The sequence below is a fragment of the Lupinus angustifolius genome, chromosome LG18 (genome assembly GCF_001865875.1).
Source record: "Lupinus angustifolius cultivar Tanjil chromosome LG18, LupAngTanjil_v1.0, whole genome shotgun sequence".
In the NCBI taxonomy this organism is placed as follows: Eukaryota; Viridiplantae; Streptophyta; class Magnoliopsida; order Fabales; family Fabaceae; genus Lupinus; species Lupinus angustifolius.
Genome location: NC_032026.1, coordinates 11,326,876 through 11,346,088, shown reverse-complemented (window position 1 = coordinate 11,346,088; position 19,213 = coordinate 11,326,876). Strand labels below are relative to the sequence as shown.

At 32.6% G+C, this 19,213-nt stretch overlaps 3 protein-coding genes across 7 annotated transcripts; all 3 read left to right on the top strand.

Annotated features, from left to right (window-relative positions):
• Window positions 1,102-6,505, top strand: LOC109333276 (non-specific phospholipase C2). Its single transcript, XM_019568673.1, has 4 exons — window positions 1,102-1,652; window positions 3,616-4,220; window positions 5,381-5,557; window positions 6,024-6,505. Exons 1-4 carry the CDS (start codon window positions 1,186-1,188, stop codon window positions 6,332-6,334), a joined length of 1,560 nt encoding a protein of 519 aa, XP_019424218.1. The 5' UTR covers window positions 1,102-1,185; the 3' UTR covers window positions 6,335-6,505.
• LOC109332197 (uncharacterized protein C6C3.02c-like) lies at window positions 9,502-12,422 on the top strand. Of its 2 annotated transcripts, none has more exons than XM_019567089.1 (5): window positions 9,502-9,645; window positions 10,795-10,848; window positions 10,985-11,065; window positions 11,174-11,343; window positions 12,164-12,422. In XM_019567089.1, the coding sequence occupies exons 1-5, from the start codon at window positions 9,627-9,629 to the stop codon at window positions 12,260-12,262; spliced, it is 423 nt and encodes a 140-aa protein (XP_019422634.1). In that variant the 5' UTR covers window positions 9,502-9,626; the 3' UTR covers window positions 12,263-12,422. The 2 variants fall into 2 exon arrangements, with proteins under 2 accessions (XP_019422634.1, XP_019422633.1); XM_019567088.1 differs by having other exon boundaries at window positions 9,541-9,648.
• Window positions 13,871-18,276, top strand: LOC109333068. Of its 4 annotated transcripts, XM_019568320.1 has the most exons (7): window positions 13,872-14,137; window positions 14,335-14,361; window positions 14,544-14,666; window positions 15,472-15,718; window positions 16,155-16,226; window positions 16,508-16,612; window positions 17,356-18,276. In XM_019568320.1, exons 1-7 carry the CDS (start codon window positions 14,082-14,084, stop codon window positions 17,974-17,976), a joined length of 1,251 nt encoding a protein of 416 aa, XP_019423865.1. In that variant the 5' UTR covers window positions 13,872-14,081; the 3' UTR covers window positions 17,977-18,276. The 4 variants fall into 4 exon arrangements, with proteins under 4 accessions (XP_019423866.1, XP_019423865.1, XP_019423868.1 ...); XM_019568321.1 differs by lacking the exon at window positions 16,155-16,226 and having other exon boundaries at window positions 13,871-14,137; XM_019568322.1 differs by lacking the exon at window positions 16,508-16,612 and having other exon boundaries at window positions 13,874-14,137.

Here is a 19,213-nt window from a genome sequence, read left to right as displayed (position 1 = left end):
TCACACACGCGAAGGATAAGGACGCGTGTCTTTAGGGAAGGTGCTAAAGCTATAAAGTACAAAAAAGGTAAAATTGCAATTCCAGAATTATGATATAATCATAGCAATGCCAAGACAGACAATAAATCCCATAACTGGGGAATAAAATAAGGAAAGTAAATCTCAACGAAACATCTTAGTTCAGTAACCTGAACCTCATTAATTAATTGCTATAGAGTAAACAATAAACCACATACACATCTTATGAGCACATCTATTGTCCCATAACTTTGTGTCATTACATGTGTTAAGAGGTATAATTAGTTAGACAAATATTTAATAATTATAAATTTACTTTAAATAATTTTTTTAACTAATCAAAATTGATGACACATAAAATGATACAAAAAGTGACACAACATATATAATCCCGTCAACTTGACACGTATGAGAAAAAAAGATTTTATATTTTTATTTTATCCAATAATTTATTTATAATTAAATTTTAAAAAATTACTTTTATTAATGAAATGTGAATATCATCCTAGTTTCTAATGATTCATATTTATTGATTAATTCAAACCACATTAATCAATAATTTTCATAAAATAAATAATTAAGATAAGAAGTGAGTTTTTTTAACTTACTCTTAAAAAAATAGATGTCATCCACTCATATAAATTTTTTTATTAGATAGGTGAAGGTAGTAAAAAATGAAATCTTGCTATCTAATCCCTTATTTTAATGAAAGAAAACAAAATATTTTGTTGGCATAACGAAAAATATGTCTTATCATAAAAGGAACTAATCTTTTTTAGGAATGCAATTATAATTTCCAATTATTATTTCTTTTATGAAACGAATCATTAATGTTTAGATGGTATAGTCTTACAATATTAAATTAATATTTTTCTATAAACAAAGATAATCTTTAATAATAGAGAGACAATTACTCAATTTTAATTATATTTTTATTGATAAAAATATTATTCTATTATATATAAAATGATAAAAATATCATCTCATATTACATTTTATTTTATTTTATATAGTATGAATAGAATGATTATTCCTTTTATGAAAGAAAATATAATATAAATACATAGATAACTAACTCTCTTCTCACTTTCTCACACAAGAACACAAACAAAACCCACAAAAAAATCTCACACTTTTCTTATCTCTGTTTCTTTCGAAAACAGAGAAATGGAGTCTAGCTTCTCCTTTATCTTCTTTACCTTTCTCCTTCTAAACTCTCCCATTAGCCATGCCGTTGACAATCCCATCAAAACCATCGTCATTTTAGTGATGGAGAATCGTTCCTTCGACCACATGTTAGGGTGGATGAAGAAACTAAACCCAGAAATCAACGGTGTAACCGGAAAAGAATCCAACACATTATCCGCTTCTGACCCGAATTCAAAGCGATTCTACTTCGACAACAAGTCAGAGTACGTGGTAGCGGATCCGGGTCATTCGTTTCAAGCAATGAGGGAACAAATATTCGGGTCGGAAAATACATCACCTGACCCGGCTCCAATGAATGGGTTTGTCCAACAAGCTTTTTCAATGGATAATACTAGCAAGATGTCAGTGGAAGTAATGAACGGGTTTGAACCTGATAAAGTTCCTGTTTATAAGGCACTTGTTTCTCAATTTGCTGTCTTTGATAGGTTAGTATATTCATTCACATTCCTCTCCAAATATTATCTCAACTTTTTCTGTCTATCATCATGCTTTCAATTTAAGTTTTCATAAAATTATGATGGATCTAAAGTTTAGTGTTAGCTATGTCATGTTAATACTTTTGGCTAGCTTTATTATAAGTTTAGAGTTAAAAGTTGTATACTTTGAAGAGTTTTTACCTAACAATATTTCAATATAGTGTAGGAATATCCCAATGTTATTGTTACGGTCAATCATTTATTTCTAATACTTTTTGAAAAGTGAATTATCATAAAAATATGATTATAGATAATGCACTTATTCCATTTTAATGATGGTCTTTATCAATTCTTATATTCCTCTATTTTTATTTTTTATGTTTTGAAAATCCAAAAATATCTATATTTTAGTTTTCAACCATACTTTTATTTCTTAATTATTATTTCACGGTCAAATTTCTCTATTTTTTTTTCATATAGTTTTTAATTTAGATTTAGAAAGTTATTAAATAAATTTATCTCCATTTTTACATGTTTAACGATTGTTTAAGTTCTTTCTTGAAAAAATGGAATGAAAGCTATTACAAAACTCATTCATGTGTCTGATAAAAAAATGTCACTTCATTAGAAAGAAAATTATAAAAAACACAAAATAATATTTTTTTACTCGTATGTACCTAAATTTTGAACACCGGTATTGTATTGTCACATGTGAACTTAACTTACGAGTATGATTCAACTAATTCAGCATGGGAGTGACCTGGTCATATGAGTGTGTCTCTTTCCATTAAATGAGAGCATATATCTAAGGATAAAAAGTAGTGGAACGCTTACATTGATCTCCGTCAACTCTCTCTCTAATCATATAAACCACTCCAATTTACAAAAATCACATAAAATACACTTAAGTATCGTATTAGCTTCTATAAGTTGTTTATTTGGTATATATCTACTTGCCTTCTACACTTTACAATAATATATAAAGGTTCTTTTATTACAAGTATAACGTATTAGTAACACGTTAACCAATTTAATATTTTTTGTTTTATGAAAAAGCGAAGATTGTTTTGTAACCATGCGCATAAATATAGTTTTAACTATTTTTAATGGTAGTATTATATAAAATATATTATTTTTATGAAGCACTATCTGAAACGGCCAGCCTAATTAAATGCATTTAGTAATAACAAGAAAAAAACAAAACACATTAATGATTGAGATCGCAAAAATATCCCTATCATGTGAAATAGTTATAATAATATTCTTAATATAAGTACTATAATACCATATACTTGTGTATCTATAAATTTATATATATTTTTTGGATTTGAATTACATTTCGGATCAATCTATATTGATTGACAGCCTCCATTATGTTGTTGCCAGCAAATACTACTATTTTTTGTTTTGGATCTTCCAAATCATTCCCGCAAGAGGTCCAGATGATTTCAAATTCAGAAGTTAAGCGTACTCTAGCCACTTTACTTAAGGCAGAGTTTAATTTTTTCAGGGTGATAGTGAAAAAGTTGACAAATATATTTCTAATTATTTTATATTATACTTAATCAATTTTTTATTTAATAATAAATTTTATTCATTGATTTATTTTATTTATATACAATGTCCCACAACCTTGTTAAAATTAGAAGTGTAAATAAAAACGGATTTTAGTGTTACTAATGAATATATAGAAGCATGCATTTCATCAACCATAGCTTCTACTTATTGTTTAATTGAAACTTTACATTGTATTAACCATATGACTTCCATAACCTAATTAATAAATAACCTTTATCCTTTTTTGGTGTAGTAAGTAACTAATTATTTTTAGGATTTTTCAACAAGTGTTTTTTAAGAATAGAACTCTCTAACTCGGAGATACTTATCCTACCAGACCAACCAACGTCCTGTTGGTAAATCACCTTTATCCTTTGTTTAAATAATGAAACTGATCAAAATTTGATATTGATAGGTGGTTCGCCCCCGTGCCAGCTTCCACACAGCCAAACCGCCTCTACGTACACTCAGGAACTTCCCACGGCGCCACCAGTAACAAAGCGGGTCTCCTAGCTAAGGGCTACCCACAACGAACAATCTTCGACAATCTTCACGACGCCGGAATCGACTTCGGAATATACTTCCAGGATATACCGGCAACATTATTCTACAAGAGCCTAAGGAAGCTCAAGTTCGTGTCAAAATTCCACCCATACGGATTGTCATTTAAGTCACATGCAGAGAAAGGGAAGTTGCCTGGTTATGTTGTGATAGAGCAGCGATACACCGATACAAAACTGTTCCCAGGAAATGATGATCACCCTTCTCATGATGTGTACGAAGGCCAAAAGTTTGTGAAGGAGGTGTACGAGACTCTGAGGGCGAGTCCGCAGTGGAATCAAACACTGTTTTTAATCACGTACGATGAGCATGGTGGGTTCTATGATCATGTTCCTACTCCTGTTAATGGTGTACCAAGCCCTGATGGGATTGTTGGGGATCCGTTTAATTTCACGTTTAATAGGTTGGGGGTTAGGGTTCCTACCATTGCTATCTCACCTTGGATTGAAAAAGGCACAGGTATGTTTTTCATTTGTAATTTTACAAAGAATATCTCTCTTATTTCACATGACCCAAATCTAATTTTAAAGTAGACCCAAAATTAGTGGTTGTCATATTTACTTTTTTTTCTCCTCCTCATATCCCATCCTAGCATATATCACAATAAAATATTATTGATGCTAATGGTGTAATATCTTGTCCAATTCCCTAAAAGAGCTACTTGTAAGTGATATTTTAGAAAGTTTTTTCTTAAGTTATTTTATAATATTTAGGTGATATTAAGTAATATATAATCAAATATATCCTTCATGATTAAACTTTATATTTATTACCCCATGTGTATTCCCTCACCTCACTCAATGATTACACAACCACTACATGATGATTTATATAGTCCTCACCCTACTTGAGGAAAGTTAACTAAAATTGGATTCTTTTCATCTGATTTCACATGTTGTCGTGGCTTCATGACCTTAATAAATTACTTTAGGTCGGCACTCGTCATCACTCACTAGTTCACACGCATAGCCTTATTATTTTCACACTACACTAGGACAAACAATAAACATAAAGTTGGGTGCAGAACAAAAGCAGAGTGGGACCAATAGGTTTTTTTGTGTGTGGTTTTAATCTGCATTTGTCAAATTGCACAATGTGAAAACTTTGAACTTTGGATATGTCCCAACAAAGACAAATGACACACCCACAAGAATCTCTGATCTTTTGTTTCTTGCCACTTGCCAGTTTTATCAAGCTTATGGGCTAGTTGCTTCATGTCCTGAGCAACAATAATGGAGATAATAATGCAGGGAAATTATTGATTTGATTTTTAAGGCTAAGATATTAGGCGTTATCTCTTATGGTACTAGCTAGTTTTTTTGAATAGATGACCAAATATGACTTGTGAATTTAATAGCTCACCATATGTTGGCCATGATATATATGTATATGTATGTGTATATGTATATGTATGTGTGCATATGATTTGTCCTTTTTAGTAAATACCTAAAATAACTAAGGGTGAAAGGGAATATACTATATCTTTAGGTAGCATTATGCAAAAAATGTTTTGATGTACCAAACATATAATTCTAGTGTCTACTTGAACTAATGTTTTCAGTACTATGTACAACTGCAACTCATTGAAAAAAAACTGCATACTTGTTATGGTGATGCAGTTGTTCATGGTCCAAACGGGTCACCAACACCTACTTCAGAATATGAACACTCATCCATTCCAGCAACAGTGAAAAAGCTCTTCAATTTGCCTTCATTTTTGACCAAGAGAGATGAATGGGCTGGCACCTTTGAGGGTATTGTCCAGACCAGGAAAGAACCCAGGACTGATTGCCCAGGTTAGTAGACTTTATCAAATTCTATTTTTTTATAGGCAAAGTTTTTGATGAAGAGGGGAGATTGTGTAGCTCTCGGGTTTCAACTCAGGGGTGCTCACACCTTATGTCTCGCAGCTCTAACAAACGAGCTAGAATTTATGATTCACTAAACACTAAAAACCCATTTCATATATTATTGAACACATGCTGATAAGATAGTGTTATACTACCCCTACACACTGTGGACACACTATCAGACCCTTCTAAAGTGAACTTATATCAAGGTAAGTAATTAAGGGGTGTAATGGTGTATCTAGCACTAGATTATTAGTGGATTAAAATTTCAAAGCAATTTAGATTAAATAAGAGTTGGAACACCCTTATTTGTTCACTTCACACAAAATTTCAATTTAATGGAGCTTTTTGTAATGCCACATCCATATTTTGCACTTTGTTGATGGCTGCTGCTGGTGTTATTTTGGCACAGAGCAACTTCCAAACCCTGTAAAGATGAGGATGAGTGAGGCTAATGAAGATAGATCCCTCAGTGAATTTCAGCAGGAAATGGTTCAGCTTGCAGCAGTGCTTAAAGGAGATGATATCTTCACTACTTACCCAAATACAATAGGGAAACAAATGACTGTGAAGCAAGGGAGAGATTACATGCATGTAGCAGTTAAAAGGTTTCTTGAAGCAGGGCGTCTTGCAAAGAAGATGGGAGTAGATGAAGAACAAATAGTTCAGATGAAGCCTTCTTTGACTTCAAGATCATCCAAACCATCAAACACAAACCCATAGGAGAAAAACAGTTTAATAGGGAATAGGGAATAATACTAAGAACAACAGTATTTATTCAATACTTAAGAAAGTATTATGCTTTTACATTGAAAATAATGGCAAGTTAGAGCAATTCCATCCATGCTGCGCTGTATAGTTGCTTGCTTAAATGAGTTTCACTCTTTTTTTATCCTTTTGTGGGTGTCATTATGACACATCACTATTTGGTCTAAGTTTGAAAACCAACAAATAAGTTATAAAAAATCCTATCTACATAGTGTTATTCAGTCGTTCGTGCCCATACCATATCTGTCTAAACTAAGGAATATGGGTATACCAGTTTATAAATCCTGTTATATTTAGAAATCCTTATTGCTACTCTCTACAAGTGAATCACCAAAAACAGAGAAAAGTATATCAGAACCAAACACAACAGCCATAAACAAGCTTGTTACTGTTATAAGTAACCAAAAACCAAAGAACTAGCCATGGCTATGTATGAAAAAAAATATTATTGCTGCAAAACTTTAGTGTGTTTTATATGATATGAGAACTAGCCAGCAGCAATGCCGGTGGGCGCCTGCCCCACAGGCCAAGCCCGTATAAAATATAGCGGGCATGCCCGCGTGCGAAGATTGGACTAATAGACTCAATTTTCATGCACATCCAACCAATTATGGTGGATGACGGATCTCATAGGCTTGACTCAAGTTGCCAACACTTGACACAATACATTTACAATTAAAAAAAGTCCTTAATCATTATCTTTAATTATCTGTTCTTCAGCTTCTATAACTTAATTTGTTGACTCTAAAACTGAACGCTGCATTCAGAAAGCAAAGTTATTTTGAGGAACAACTTTGTAATGACTTTCAGTAAGTGAGCAGAGAATGAAAGAAAATTGACTCATTCTTGTTGTACACGCATAGAAAGAGGAGTAGGCAATGAAAGATGAGTATAGTTCAATGCATGGTAGAGTGTGTAAGCCAGGTGGCCACTGTTCAGGTGAAAAGGAATGATACAGAAAGAGAAAATCTTAGGTGAATGATTGCTGATTGAGTGATTGGGATGGTTTGGTCTCAAATCCTGGTCACTTTCTCTCTTCTTTTTTTTTGGTACGGTGGAATTAGTTGAAAACAGAAAAAACAAACTACTGCATAACAGAATTATGTGGATCCTGGAATATTTTTGGATAATAAAATCCATAATTTTGGACCCTGCACAGCCTAATGTAATGGTATGCATTACTCTAATAAATATGCAACCAACATACTCAATTCACTATTTTATCTCGAAATAATCAAATATGAACAATGAATGCTATCATAACATGTTGTAAATTCTTTTTCCCTTTCTCTTTTTTTAAAAGATGGTTAAGTGTTATCTAAATTCAACCGAGATCACATATACCTATTATGGTTTAGTTTATGTCATCATCCAATTAAAATGTGTTATTTAAGAAATTTCACAAAAACAGAAATTAACATGTTATTTTGTGAAAAAATTGTTTTATTAGGAATGGAAAGTCAATATCTTTGTCGGAACAGATCAGATGATTTCTTTAAGCCTTCCTTTGGTAGAGAGCGAAATGGAGTAGAAAGAGAATGAGAGAAGAGAAATTGGAGAGAATGGTTCTCTTTCTCTCATTTGGTTGCGGAGAGAGTTTGAGAAGAGAGAATAAAAATTAGGTGGGGCCCACCAAATTTTCTTCTTCTCACATGTGAAGAGAAAATGGGGAGGAAGAGTGAAGGATTTTGGACAAAGATCACTGTTTCAAAATATTTTTGTCTTTATATTCTAAGCTAATTACATTCAACCAAATAATATAAAAAAAATATTTTATTTTTTTAGGATTTTTCTTTTTAGGTGTCACTTTTTAATTAAATTGGTATAGAAATGAGACACCAAAAGTGGGATAGGTGATCTAGAAGTTTAATCACTCATTTATCTTCTTTTCTTTACAACCAAATAACACTAAATTTTACTCTATTTCTCACATCTTTCTCTTCACTTTCTTCCTTTTCACTCTCTTTCTCACATATTTCTCTCTTCTTATTTTCTTCCCTCAACCAAATGGAGCATAAAGGAAGTTAGCTAGGATACATGTCAACTAAGTCAGCTTCTCTGTCTGGTCAAAAGGGATATGCAATCCTGAATCATGGGATTCATAAGCATATATCTCTTGTGGCCCGTAAATGAATTTGGAGTATTCAAAACGGGATTATATCTGTAAGAAAAATTGAATTCTCAAATAATCCTAAACAACTTGCAATTATTCATATATGATTGAATTGAATTATTTTACTTTAAAGATTTTAACATATAAAGTGTTACTTTTTCATGTCATTGCCTCGTTTTCATACGCCATAACAAAAAAACTAAAAAAATATGACTAATATTTATACTGTTTGCATTGCTAATTCTCAAAATTAAATATGTAATAATTTCTTTTAGATAAAATAAAATATGTAACAAATACAACAGTGCGAAGATAAATTTCGAAAAGCTATCGCCATACAAACGTACTAATTGCTGCATTATTCTTTTAAGAACAATCACAACTTGAAAATATAAAAAACAAACTCATTATTGATTTTTTTCCGGAAAACAAATTTTCTCACTGTTAAGAAAATCAATAGAACATTAATAACTAATATAATAAAAACGATAGTTAAATAATAACAAATATACTATTTAGTATTAGTAATCTACATATATATATACTAATTAATATATATCAGCTATATTAACCTTAACCGATATGTGAATACAAAATTAAAATAAATATATATGCATCTAAAATATATATACAGAATATTAATAATAAGAATTCAAAATTAAACTATGTGAACCAAAATTTTCTTCTACTTTAATAATTCATATTTTTAACTAACTATCGGTTAATCTCAACCATCACATTATAATAATCGAATACCATACGGATAAAATAAGACCACTAATACGATAATCATAACTGTCCAAATGTTGAATAAATAAGGTTTGTAATAATTTCTATTAGAAAAAAATAAATATTTTGTAAAACAAAAAAGTGTGAATTTATTACCAAATAAATAGTATAGATAAGGATTAGGATAATAATAAAAGAAATAAATAATGAGGAGTAGGATTCTATTCATTCAGTCCTTCTAGATACTTCGATAAAAACCTCGAAATTAACGAATGTAAGTGACACGTGTCATCAACGATTATTTATAAGGTTTTAGGTTTAAGCATAAATAAGCATAATCCAAATATCCCTTCTTTTATTCTTCTTTTCACACCAATCGCCGCCTCTACCCTTTTTACATCAACCATGGCTCGCCGCAGCTCCGGTGGTAATTTTCCATCTCAATTCCTTTTTTCATTTTCTGGCTTAAGCTATCTTCTCTATATTTCAAATCATTCATTTCAATTTATCGTTTTCCTTGCTTATATTTGCATAACAAGTTTTCTAGGGTTTCTTCTTCTTCAGAGCATTAGTTAAACCCCATGTTTATTTGCTGAGAAAGTTTTGATCTTTATGGTTCTATGATGTATGCGTGAATGTTTTTATCATCGAATGTTTTCTTTTAATTTTAGCTTCTTCTCTCCCAATTGATGGGAATTTGTGAGGGGCTTTCTAGGTATTATCTTTGGCTTCTCGAATCTCTTCATTAGTTCAGATTTATATGATCCCTCATTTATGTTGATGTTATATCCGTTTGTGATTATGAAGTATGTTCATGGCTATATCAATCTGTTCAATAAGTTTTAGCCTATTTTGTTATGGTATTTAATTTGGGGTGTTCGATTTGCACGACCAAACCTACTCAAAAATGGTGGTTTGGTCCAGATTTTTAGGTTTTTGAATCTGGAATTTCAGACCGGCCAAGTTTTGGTGGCCCTCAACCTAACCTAAGTTGTAACACAAATTTCATTTTTGGACTTTAATATGTCTTGACATTCTAAGAGTGTTCAAGACGCGTTCTGGCTTGGCTTATTGCTGTCTATTGCAAGTTTGGGTTGTAGAAATTGGATCACATGTACTTTTGGATAAGTTAGCCTAACCAATCATGACGTTACACAACATTTTAAAGTATGTAAGTTTTTTGACAGCTAGTGAAGTAGTGATAAATAACAATATTTCTCTGCTTAAATACTTTTTTCATAACTCAACGTGTAAAACTTCTAGTGTTTGGGGAGGTTACGATAAGAGGTGGTCTGTTGAAATGTGATCATTTTATGTAATGGGATATTAGTTGTTGAAAAATCAACGGAATATCCGTTCCAAAGAAATATCTTGTTTTCCTTAGAAATTTCTCATCCATCATTTTTTCTGTTCTTTTTTTACCTATCTGATGCTTTGTTGCCATGACACGGATCATGATAGGTTAATTTCTTTACATTAGGTGTGCTTTTGGATAAACTGAATCCTTATTGTTTTTGCTTGTAACGTTTTTTCTTGTTATCTGACAATGTTAAGTTATTGCATAAATCTGTAGGAAGATCTGCTCGTCCAGCTCCACGTGCAGCACCTCGACCCGCTCCTCAGCCAGGTATTTAAGAATGCGATTTAATAATAGGTTAACATTTGCTTAATCATCCAAGCTATAAGAAGATAACTTTCTGTCTTTCATAAAGTTTTAGGATACATTATTTGTCTGATGATATTGTGTTTCTTTATCGATGCAGCCAAGCATGCTCCTCCACCAGCTACTGTTCAGAGTGGTGGTGGATCTCTTCTCGGTAGCATTGGTTCAACCATAGCTCAAGGTATGTCAAAGAAGATGGTCGTTGTATATTCCAAATAGAACCCTATCAAATATAAATTGTCATATTCCTAATTTGTACTTAGATTTTGTTTTCTCTTTAAATTTGTAGGTATGGCTTTTGGCACTGGAAGTGCAGTGGCACACCGGGCTGTGGATGCTGTAATGGGTCCTCGTACTGTCCAACATGAAGTCGCTGGTGCTGCTGATCCTGCCCCTGCACCTACTGCAAATACTTTTAGTGGTGATGCATGCAGTGTTCATTCAAAGGCATTCCAAGATGTATGTTGTTTACTTTGTTCTTTTCTTACTGTACTTTTCCCTTTATTTTATTTTCTGAATAGTGTGATTTTTGTTATATACTGATTACTGAATTAGTTCGGTAGTATTGCACTGTAGATATAATCATAAGTTGCATGTATAGTTGCAAAGATGTCTCGTCTTGTACAATGCCAATCATAACCCTTGTTTTGTGTCCATTAACGGATTAGAAAGATGTAGCAGGAAATTTTATCCCCTAATGCTTGGTAAAACCATGACTAAAATATATATGAAATGTTGTTAACATTGTTTTTTATATCTTTAGAAGGGAAAAAGCTTTTTCGAAATGTATGGTATATCTGTATGCTTATTAGACTGTGCCCTGCCATAAATAATTTTCTTGGTCATTGCATTTGCAATTCTGCTTAGTGTCAAGCAATATGATATGTTCTGTTAAAGCGTATTTCAATTTGGGTCCATTTTCTTCAAATTTACTTCAATATGATATGTTCTTAACTTCAAATCAATATTTGACCTCATCTATCTATATATGTATATTAATAAAAGATAACCGGTCTATATTTGTCTTGATTTGTCTTGCTGTTCCTGTTGGGATTCGTTGCTATATTACAACGTCTTGAGGTTTTAGCATCCATCAAAACAGTACCTAATCAAGTTTCTTCCATAGAAAGCCCTGGACAACTTGTATTAGTTCATTCTGTATATTTGTGTTACATTCTGTTGTGTATGATTTTAATCTTCACTGTCTTCATGGATATGTTAGTGTCCAAATTTTAGATCATTACTTCTGTTAGTGATGTCCATGTTCATTTGATTGCAGTGTATCACCCACTATGGAAGTGAGATCAGCAAGTGCCAGTTTTATATGGATATGCTAGCTGAGTGCAAAAGGAACTCTGGAGCCTCATTGAATGCATAAGTGCGTTGCTGCTTTTACTTGTTTTGGAGTCTGCACCTGTGTTCTCTCTGATTGTTTGAATTACTTATGTGGCCAAAGATTGGTTTTTAATAACTACCATTTATCGGATGTTGACAAACTGAAATAATCAATAATATTTCATGACACTTGCAACTGTTCACTGTTTGGTCTGAGATTTTTGTGAGGATAGTTAACATTCCTTAGACACTAGACACGCCTATTATATCTTAAATTATGTAACCTTTGATTGAAAGTTTTTATTTTAACTTATGGTGGTCTTGGACATGGAACATGTCACAAACAAAAAACAATGAAATACTTAAGCATGTCATGTCATCACATATTTTCATTAGTACGGGACATACTTAACGATAATAGATCCTTGTTCTTAATGCTAGTGATTCAATGGTGGAAAAGGTGTCATTGCAGATGCCAACAAATGACATTGTCAGAACAACTGCTTTCCAACCTGACTTTTCCTTTCATCTTCAGAACCACTGCACCATTATGATCTCAAAACCACTACCTCTCTTGCACGGCTTGGAAGTTGGAACCTAGGGAAAATCCTACGTCGACTTGTACAATGTCACACATCAAGCCAACTAACTCTTGTTTCGGTATTGGTGATCACACATATCAACCCAACTAACTCTTGTTTCAGTATTGGTGTTCACACATATCAACCCAACAAACCATGTCTGACATTTTCATCTCGTTCTTCTTTCCCACTTTAAAGATACTCAATTCCATTTCATTTTTGTAATTTACTGTGGGAACCATTCGTGTTTACACAACCCAAACAACCAAACAAATCTAAATACATAAACTCCACATATCATCTTATCTAATCTAATGCTAGCTTACATCCTCTACTCCTTTTTATTGACCATCGTAAGATATTTCATTTCATTATTCCAAAGTTTGTCAATGAAAAAAGTTTGAAAAATGACATAATTGTTGACAACTTTAGTGAAACTAACAATAGTAATAGCATCCCTTAGCTCGTTAGTTTGTTGAAATAACTTGAAAGGTTAACCAGGTGTTAACCTATATCCTCATTTAGCCTTATCTATAAAGTTTATTTGTCCTCTCAAATATAAGTCTAATATCTAGGTAACACTAAATAGTATATGTATATATATACACTAAATATACCTTCAATAGTTACACTTTATATTTAATATTGTATACATATTTTAATAAACAATTTTAAAGGGTAATTCAGAATGTTAATACTCAATATTAACTTTAATTAATTTGAGAGTTACAATTATTCTTGCTTAATTCTTAATATATGTGAATTAATGGGATTGACTCTGGGACAGGGAAGTATATTTCAATCAAAACTTTCTGATTTAAAGAATTCTAGTTATATAATTTGTCTTGCATATCATATTTTTTATTTTCTCTCATTTTATCTTTTTTTGTTTAAGAATTTCATGCATATTTTTGTTCTCTCTGTATTTTTCTGAGGTAAGCTTCTATCCTTTTTCCATTTGTCTGATTAAAATTGTTATAATTTTTTACTTATCTATAAAGAATCAATTAGGAGTATTAATAATTAATCACAATCAAACCCAATCAAAGTAAGTTGTCACTATTGTCTAGGAATGTCTCTTGTATTTTCCACTTGCCACCTACTACCTACCACCTTAAAAGCCATCCTTTACTTCCTCACGAAGACTTTCTCTATTCCTTTCAACACTATCGTTTCACTGTTTCATGTTTTTCCCCACAAAAACTGATCAACTTCTCTTTCTTTCTCTTTTCCTCAAGCTGAAGTAACATCAAAGAGGAGTGAGGTTGAATTGAATCCAAGATGGGTTCTTTGTGGTTTTTCAATCTGTTTCTCAAATGCATTGACCATTTTGCATGGTATTCATCCTCATCCTTCATTTACTTGGTTTTGTATAAAACTCATGTCTTTGCATATATCTTCATATTACTTGTTCAATGGTGTGCATGGTTTTCTTACTATAATACAAACAAAACGATTCTTCTTCACCCTTTTGGCCTCCTTGCAAGTTGATTAACTATCTTTATTTTTTACTGTGTTTATTTTCCATTTTTAGGCCTCTTGTTGCTTTGGGGTATCCTCTGTAAGTTTATAACTTTATCTTATTTCTGTATGTATCTTCTTGCCCATTTATATTTCTGCTTCATTTGGGTGTTTTGTGTGCTAAGAAAATTACAACCTTGTAAATCATTGTTTCACTAATTGTTGTTTTGCTGCTTTTGTTGTTTGTGATTATGCTTTTATACTTTTATGTGTGTTTGACAGATGTGCTTCCATACAAGCTATTGAGACTGACTCATATACAGAAACTAGGAATTTGATCTCATATTGGATACTTTTCTCATTAATATACCTCTTTGAGTATGCTTTCATGAGGCTTCTTCAATGGTAAATTCTTAACTGTTTACCTTTCAATACGAAAAGTGTTATTATCATAGTGTTAAGTAACAACATGATAATAGTGGGGGAATCAATCAATGTACTTCCAATGTGTGACATAAATATGATAACTTTAATATAGAGGATTAGGCTGTGGAATTCCTTTGACAAATCCTTGTCTTTCACTTCATAGGAAATGAAATTATGCTTCAAAAATCATGCTTTTTACCGAAGTCCTAGGACCTTGATTCTAATTTGGCAAGTGGGAAACAAATTGAGATAGATCGTTTTAGCCCCCACCCGAAAAAAGAAATAAAATGAAATTGAGATATCTGGTAGAAATAGAATTAGTTAATGCTGAAGTGTCAATTCTGGCTTTGTTTTTTCAAAAGCACAAATAGGCCTTCATTGCATGGATCCTTAACCAAGATGAATGCTATTTCTGTCAGAACTCTGCAGTAAATATAATCATATAGCTGCTGTGTGCTTCAGTATTGAAGCTGCATTCATTGAATGGCATTGTAGTGTTTAACTAGCTTATTGTGATATTGTACTATAGGTCCACAACCATTATGCATTATGCAATTTATCCTATCAATGCATGTGGACAGAATCATTTCTACTTAGAGCTTGTGGACTATAGCTTTAATTTTTAAACTTTTTATCATCTAAACTCTAAAGGTTATTTAAAGTTGGGAAGACAATAATTATGATTAGTGACCAATGTAGTTTTAGGAACTGATTCTCTTTCCATTTTCATTCTCTATCAATTCATGGATTGGATTAACTTCTTTGTCCTCATATTCAACACTAGGGTCCAGTTCTGGCCTTACATTAAGCTAATGGTCATCTTCTGGCTCATCATACCTGACTTCGGACGGAGTTCTTCCGTTTATAATCACCTTGTCCATTCAAGCATCTCCTTGAAACCACAAGCAGTCATAAGTAGGTTAAAGAACTGGAAGAAGTTATTTGTCAAGAAACAGGACTTTTTACAGCATGCAGAGAGATATATAGAAGAGAATGGAACTGAAGCCTTAGCAAAACTGATTGCTAGTAAGGTAAACAATTACATTGTAATTTAGTGTAGAAATGGATTGGAGTACAAACCCGACTAAGGCTAAGTCTTTTAATTGTATAACAAAAAAGGTGTCAGTGCACGAGTTTCCCACCTAGTGGGAGTCTGGGAAGAGTAGATGTATGCAGTCTTTCACGAGCAAAGAAGCTGTTTTCAGAATTTGAACTCATGACCTTCAGGTCGCAAGGCAAACAACCTTGCCATTCGGTTGAGGCTCACTCTCTTCCTAATTGTATAACACTAAAAATAATTTATTGATGCAAGTTTGTATATGACTCTCTTTATATATCTATTTATATTGCATAAAGGCGTCCTTAATTGTGGGATTTTAGTAATTGCTTTATATTTTTCCTATTATTTTTTTCTTTTGTGGCCTTTTCATATCTCTTGTATCTGGCATTGGCATTGAACTACGGAAGAACACAACACATAATCCTGATGCTGAAGCAATAAATGCACTTAGAGCTACGGATATGACAGAAATGCAGCAGGTAAAGTTTTGATGTCACTAGGAAGTTAAGACATTATTATTTAGTCTTTGTACGAGTAGGTCCTACCTCTCCAACTCTCCTTTTCACATTTACTGTATTCATTTAGTCCAATTTCTAAAGGTAGAGGATGTCCAAGAAAAAGCATAGCCGAAAAGATTATGAAATAATTAGAGATCAATACTTTGTTAATTGTTATGATAGAATATTATAGTGTCGTCCGATCCATTTAGCCGATCCCAGATAATGGGACTAAGGTTTAGTTTATGTTGTATTAAATGTAGAAAGAGCATGATATGAACACAATTGGGAGAAGGCACAAAACAGAACACAAAGACCTCGAAGTTTTGGAGGTGACCGAGAAAAAAACAATTCCTGTGATCAAGCAAGTAAGTTTTCTTATCACATTCACTCCAAGTAAGAAGAGGACAAATCAAAGTTTTATGATACATACAACTTTTTGGATTGCTCATTATCAATCATATGAAGGATATGATATCCAAATCACTCTGCCATTTCATCCATCTTGCTTGAGTCTATGGTTTATATATTCCTCAATTTCCCAACCATGTTATATGATAGACCCAATATGCTTAAATATAATGACTTGTGATATGGTATTATCTCAAATTTTTACCAGTAGGGTTTGTCTACCTCTTGTATTTCGTGTACAAATAAAATGTTGCACAAATTTCCTTGTATTTAAACGACCAGAAGCCATACCTTACAGTGTGCAACACTTATCTCATAGTAAAACCCTGTGTGCTGATGAACTTAAGCAGATTTCTTTAAACTGGATGAACTAGTTATGTGATCCATTGTTCTTTCTTCTACTTTTCATTCTCGTTGTTCATTTACGCGGTTATGAATGCTTTGTTATTTTACATTGGCACATCGACTATACTGATTATTTTCTTCCTTTTCTTTTGATGGCAAGAATATAAAATGCTATTTATTTTGTCACCAAGGGTAGCTCATTTGGTAGAGTTACAGGACATAATATGTGAGCAGCTAGGTTCAAACCCCGGCATGTCGAAAAACGTGGAAAACAAATCATGACAAATTTGAGTGACAGTAATTAAACATCATAACGCAGAATACTTTACCTCCATGCTAATCTTGAATATTTCAGGATATTCCTAGTGTGCCTAACCTTGCACCAATTCAGAATGCTTCATCGGCCATGGTGGGGAAAGACACAAATAGTGTAGAGCTTCCTCAGAGTTCAACAAACAAGGAAGTGCAGAAAGAGTGGACTTGTGCTATATGTCAAGTGACAACTACGAGTGAGAATAACTTGAATTCCCATCTTCATGGGAGGAAACACAAGGATGCCTGTGAAGCTCTGAAAGCGAAGATTAAGCTTGCTCCACATAAGCTGAAATTTGTTGAGGAATTTAAACAGATAAATATTTCGCATGCAGATGTAGAGCCTGAGAATATCCAAATTTTACGTGCAAAAGAGCATGCTCAAACAAGCAGGGAGACTGAGAAGAGTATACTTAGTGATGGCGTAAAGCTGAGATCAACTAGTACTCAGGAGAATAAAAGAACACATGTTAGTGTTCTTGCACCTGCAAATAAGAATCATAAGAAGGTGCAAGCACTATCTAAAAACCCGGGTAAACCTGTTTTGGTGATTCCTCCCAAATTAAGATGTGAAGTCTGCAATGTTAGTTGCACTAGTAAGGGTGACTTGGAATCTCATTTAACTGGTAGGAGGCACTTGGCTCAAGCTGAAAAACTAACCTGAAGTATATTTATTAAGATAAATCTGTACATTGATAGTTTAAATGACTATGCAAACATTTCTTGAAAGGTGAAAGGAGGTTGGAGTAGAAGTAAGAGAGGCTGCAATATTGATATCTTAGTATTATAGTATATATTGTCAATGCAGTACTACCTTGTTTCAAAGGATACATACATTGGAACTTGTAGTTCTCTTTGTACTTTGGCTGAAGACAGTGAGTTATTGCACCTGATTCAACTTGAACTTCTCCTTTCATCCTTCAAGCTCAAAGCAACTGATATGATTTATCTTTATTTTTTATTACACTGATATGAAATTTCTAGTGGATGAACATTGTATTAATAGGTCACAGGAGAGAGAGATGACATGAGAAGTAGAAACCACATGGGAAAATGCATAACTTTAGAAAGACCTTGGGCATTGGTTTTATTCAAGAGTGCAAATGTTTCAGAAACTAAATAAATTTAACATAGCTATCAAAATATTTGAGAGGTTGGCATATGCAAGGATATGTAGCTGTACCATAAGCAAAATGTAACTCCTAAGTGATAAATAAGTGCAGAAGATTGAGCTGTGAGAGAAAATCCTTTGTTTTACAACAGAGAAATTATGTATTAGCTTATCCTTGTATTGAACAAGAATAAAAAAATCCAAGGTGAGTCTCCTACATAAAAAAATAAAAGCTATATAAAACAAAGGAAAATCAACCACTCTATGAATGGATCTGAGAAAAACAGTTGCAAATATTTGATACCATTTAGTGTTGTGCACCAAAGAAAATATCATTTAATGTTTAATCGGAAAATATGGTTACATTTTTACAGAACATGTAACCTTATTATAGTGTGGAGGAGTTAACAACACTCTAATGTATAGGAAGTAGTAATATTTTGTATCTTCCAGTTTACTGTTTTTATCCAAAGGTTATGATCCTCTAATGTGTCAGAAAATTGAATCATTTTTTGTGGTGTGACTGTGTTTAGATAGAAAGGGGCACTTAGTTTTTTCCTTCCCATGCTAAAATTATAGAAAATTGTCACCCAAAAAATGTATAGGAAGTTGTGCACATGATAAACTATTGTTTCCAAGAATGTGGCCTCCAAAATTATGTGGTCACACCAGATGCAAATATAGAGCTATTGTAATTGCTTTACTCTATTATGTTTTGATTTGTGTTTATTTACTACTTCCTTAGGAGCATCTACTCATCACTCTTCCTTTCCTGAGACATAAATTTGAT

Coding starts and splice junctions, on each gene's coding strand:
- LOC109333276 (XM_019568673.1), top strand. CDS start 1,186: ATGGAGTCTAGCTTCTCCTTTATCTTCTTTACCTTTCTCCTTCTAAAC. Junction 1,653..3,615: donor CAATTTGCTGTCTTTGATAG/GTTAGTATATTC, acceptor TGATATTGATAG/GTGGTTCGCCCCCGTGCCAG. Junction 5,558..6,023: donor ACCCAGGACTGATTGCCCAG/GTTAGTAGACTT, acceptor ATTTTGGCACAG/AGCAACTTCCAAACCCTGTA.
- LOC109332197 (XM_019567088.1), top strand. CDS start 9,627: ATGGCTCGCCGCAGCTCCGGTG. Junction 9,649..10,794: donor GGCTCGCCGCAGCTCCGGTG/GTAATTTTCCAT, acceptor ATAAATCTGTAG/GAAGATCTGCTCGTCCAGCT. Junction 10,849..10,984: donor TCGACCCGCTCCTCAGCCAG/GTATTTAAGAAT, acceptor TTATCGATGCAG/CCAAGCATGCTCCTCCACCA.
- LOC109333068 (XM_019568320.1), top strand. CDS start 14,082: ATGGGTTCTTTGTGGTTTTTCAATCTGTTTCTCAAATGCATTGACCAT. Junction 14,362..14,543: donor GTTGCTTTGGGGTATCCTCT/GTAAGTTTATAA, acceptor TGTGTTTGACAG/ATGTGCTTCCATACAAGCTA. Junction 14,667..15,471: donor TTCATGAGGCTTCTTCAATG/GTAAATTCTTAA, acceptor ATTCAACACTAG/GGTCCAGTTCTGGCCTTACA.